At 49.7% G+C, this 3866-nt stretch overlaps 1 protein-coding gene across 1 annotated transcript in view; it reads left to right on the top strand.

The window, feature by feature from the left end:
* Nucleotides 1-1827: 1827 nt before the first annotated feature.
* The window catches only part of CACNA2D4 (calcium voltage-gated channel auxiliary subunit alpha2delta 4), a 49607-nt gene continuing 47568 nt past the window's right edge, over nt 1828-3866 (top strand). Inside the window, exons 1-2 of the mRNA XM_038767737.1 lie at nt 1828-1838; nt 2216-2288. Coding sequence (XP_038623665.1) covers nt 1828-1838; nt 2216-2288 — 84 coding nt within the window. The remainder of the gene's footprint in view (nt 1839-2215; nt 2289-3866) is intronic.

The following is a 3866-nucleotide window of genomic DNA, read 5'->3' as shown; positions in this document are numbered from 1 at the left end:
CCCAGCGCCCCTGCATCTCCTCATCAGGACCCCGGCCGGAGAGATTGGGAGCGGCCTCTGGCTTGGGTCACTCGGGGGAGCGGGGAGGGGGCCGAGTTCCCTTTTTATTTGTCAGTCCGTCGTATTTATTGAACGCTTACTGTGTGCAGAGCTCTGCTTGGGAGAGTACAATGTAACAGTTGAACAGTGATTTAAACAGAGTAAGCGCTTAATAAATGCTGTCATTATTATTATTATTATTATTATTATTAAGACGAGCGGAGCCCCCAGATACATGCTATGCCACACTGAACCACCAGAGGGTGATGCAGGCCTGATGCTTTGGTGGGAGGTGGGGAATATTATTATTAATAATAATTATTATTATTAATAATAATAATAATGGTATTTAAGTGCTTACTATGTGCCTGGCACCTGCACTAAGCACTAGCGTGTATACTAGCAAATCAGGTTGGACTGAGTCCCTGTCCCACATGGGGCTCAAAATCTTCATCCCCCTTCTACAGAGGAGGGAACTGAGGCACAGAGAAGTGAAGTGACCCGGCCAAGGTCGCACAGCAGACACGTGGAATCACAATTAGACCCGAGTGCCTTTTGACTCCCAGGCCTGTGGTCCATCATGAGGCCACACTGCTAATCCAACAAAAAAAGACCCGTGAGCCCCTGTCCTCAATCAATCGTATTTCTTGAGCGCTTACTGTGTGCAGAGCACTGTACTAAGCGCTTGGGAAGTACAAGTCGGCAACACATAGAGACAGTCCCTACCCAACAGCGGGCTCACAGTCTAGAAACAAAGCACTGTTCTAAGCGCTGGGGAGGTTACAAGGTGATCATGTTGTCCCATGGGGGGCTCACAGTCTTAATCCCCATTTTACAGATGAGGTAACTGAGGCCCAGAGAAGTGAAGTGACTTGCCCAAAGTCACACAGCTGACAATTGGCGGAGCCAGGATTTGACCCCATGACCTCTGATTCCACTCAGCGTGGCTCAGTGGAAAGAGCATGGGCTTTGGAGTCAGAGGTCATGGGTTCAAATCCCCGCTCCACCAATTGTCAGCTGTGTGACTTTGGGCAAGTCACTTCTCTGGGCCTCAGTTACCTCACCTGTAAAATGGGGATTAAGACTGTGAGCCCCAAGTGGGACAACCTGATCACCTTGTAACATCCCCAGCGTTTAGAACAGTGCTTTGCACCTAGTAAGCACTTAATAAATGCCATTATTATTATTATTAGAGACAGGCTGCACATCTATAATCAGTCAGTCAAGCCTAAATGAGCACTTACTGTGTGCAGAGCACCACTTAACAACATAACAGACACATTCCCTGCCCACAGTCTAGAGGGGAAGGCCGACGTGAATATACATAAATAAATAAATTACAGATATGGACATAATGCTGTGGGGCTGAGAGGGAGGATGAATGATAAAGGGAGCAAGTCAGGACAACGCAGAAGGAGTGGGGGAAGAGGAGAGGAGGGCTTAGTCAGGGAAGGCTTCTTGGAGGAGATGGGCCTTCAATAAGGCTTTGAAATGGGGGAGAGCAATTCTCTGTCATAAATAAACAATTATTTATGGTTTTGTCCGTGACACACAGATATGGCGACCCTGCCCCTAGGGCCTCAACATCAGACAACCCCATGGCAGCTGTGACAACCCTCCCATGGGACAACCTGATCACCTTGTAACCTCCCCAGCGCTTAGAACAGTGCTTTGCACATAGTAAGCGCTTAATAAATGCCATCGTCATCATCAACCCTGCCCTCGGTGGATGAAGGGGAGCTCACACCATCCAACAGTCCCAGAGGCCCTGCCCTCGGGGGGCTCACCATGTCGGCCAGGTCCGTGGTGCTGGTGGCCCCACCCTTAGGGGCCGTCACTGTGTGCAAAAATCCCGGGAGGCCTCCCTGCTAGCCACAGGACCAAACTCTTAAGCAAAAGCTGTGGACTGACCGCCTGTCTATTTACTGTGCAGAGCACAATCAAAATAATAATGGTATTTGCTAAGCACTTTTTGTGTGCCAGGCCCCGTACTAAGCACCGGGGTGGATACAAGCAAGTCGGATGAGATGCAGTCCCTGTCCCATGTGGGGCTCCCAGTCTCAATCCCGTTTTTACAAATGGGGGACAGAAGCATAAAGAAATGTGATTTACCCGAGGTCACACAGCAGACAGGTGGCGGAGCCAAAATTAGAACCCACAACCTTCTGGCCCACAGGCCCCTTCTCTACCCACTATGCCATGTAGTGAACCCAGTTTCACATCAAGGGGCATTTATTGAGCGCAGCTGTGTGCTAAACTCATCAGCGTCTTGACCTCTCCTTATTAAACACCCCTCCCTTGCCCCCCACCCCTAGTTCAACAACCCCAACACCTAAATCATTTCTGCAAACCCTGAAATCAATCAATCAATCAATCGTATTTATTGAGCGCTTACTATGTGCAGAGCACTGTACTAAGCGCTTGGGAAGTACAAATTGGCAACACATAGAGACAGTCCCTACCCAACAGTGGGCTCACAGTCTAAAAGGGGGAGACAGAGAACAGAACCAAACGTACCAACAAAATAAAATAAATAGGATAGAAATGTACAAGTAAAATAAATAAATAAATAGGGTAATAAATATGTACAACCATAATCAACCCCTTCCCCGGCTCTGGTCCAACCCGGATTACCCCCACCACTCTCATCATCATCATCATCATCACCATGGGCAACGGCAGCCCCCAGACCCACCCTAAAAAAGAGGGGGAAGTAGCCGAAGCAGCCAGAGCCCCCTACTCACCAGAGCCCTGAACGGGCCATGCTCTGTCTCCTCTCTGGGGGCCAAATGGAGTGAGGAGGTCTCAGGAGCCTTATATAGGGCAGAGAAAGACCCAGCTGCCTCTGGGGCCGTAAAGGGGCAGTGCCTGCTCATCCCCCTTAGCAACACCTGGGAGAAAAGATGGCATCTAGGAGTTGGTTGTGGGGCGAGTTTTGCCTCCAGAAGCAACACAGTGGTGGGGGGTGGGGGGAATCCCTTCATGGTGCCACTTGTTCCAATGCCAACCTTCTCACTGCGTCTCAATCTCGTCTATCTCACCGCCAACCCCTCGCCCACGTCCTGCCCCTGGCCTGGAATGCCACCCTCCTCAAATATATATATAATGGCATTTATTAAGCGCTTACTACGTGCAGAGCACTGTTCTTTCCGACTGACGATTACTCTCCTCCTGTTCAAAGCCTTATCGAGGGCACACCTCCTCCAAGAGGGCTTCCCTAACTACTCCCCCCTTTCCTCCTCTCCCACTCCCTTCTGCGTCGCCCTGACTTGCTCCCTTTGTTCAGCCCCACCGCGGTTATGTACATACCCGTGATTTATTTATTTCCATGGAGGCCTTTCTCCTCCGCTCTAGACTGTAAGCTCATTGTGGGCGGTGACTGTGTCTGTTTATTGTCATCCTGTGCTCTCCCAAGCGCTTAGTACAGTGCTCTGCGCACAGTAAGTGCTCAGTAAATGCAATTGAATGAACAAACGAATAAATGCCCCGCTTCCAATAAGCCGGGGCTCTACAGCAGAGCTTCTTCGGGGAAGTCCACCCTGCCTCCTGAGCCTGACCTTGCCGGTTGGAGCTCCTGGGCAAAAAAAAAAAAAAAAAAAACAGAAATCAGGCTGCGGGGAGAGGGAATGGTAAAATAGTACAAGCCGAGCTCTCCAGATGGGATAATAATAACAATAATCAATCAATCAATCAATCATATTTATTGAGCGCTTACTGTGTGCAAAGCACTGTTCTAAGTGCTGGGGGGATACAAGGTGATCAGGTTGTCCCACGTGGGGCTCACAGTCTTAATCCCCATTTTCCAGATGAGGGAACTGAGGCCCAGA

The sequence above is a fragment of the Tachyglossus aculeatus genome, chromosome 27 (genome assembly GCF_015852505.1).
Source record: "Tachyglossus aculeatus isolate mTacAcu1 chromosome 27, mTacAcu1.pri, whole genome shotgun sequence".
Taxonomy (NCBI): Eukaryota; Metazoa; Chordata; class Mammalia; order Monotremata; family Tachyglossidae; genus Tachyglossus; species Tachyglossus aculeatus.
This window is presented reverse-complemented; position numbering and strand designations above follow the sequence as displayed.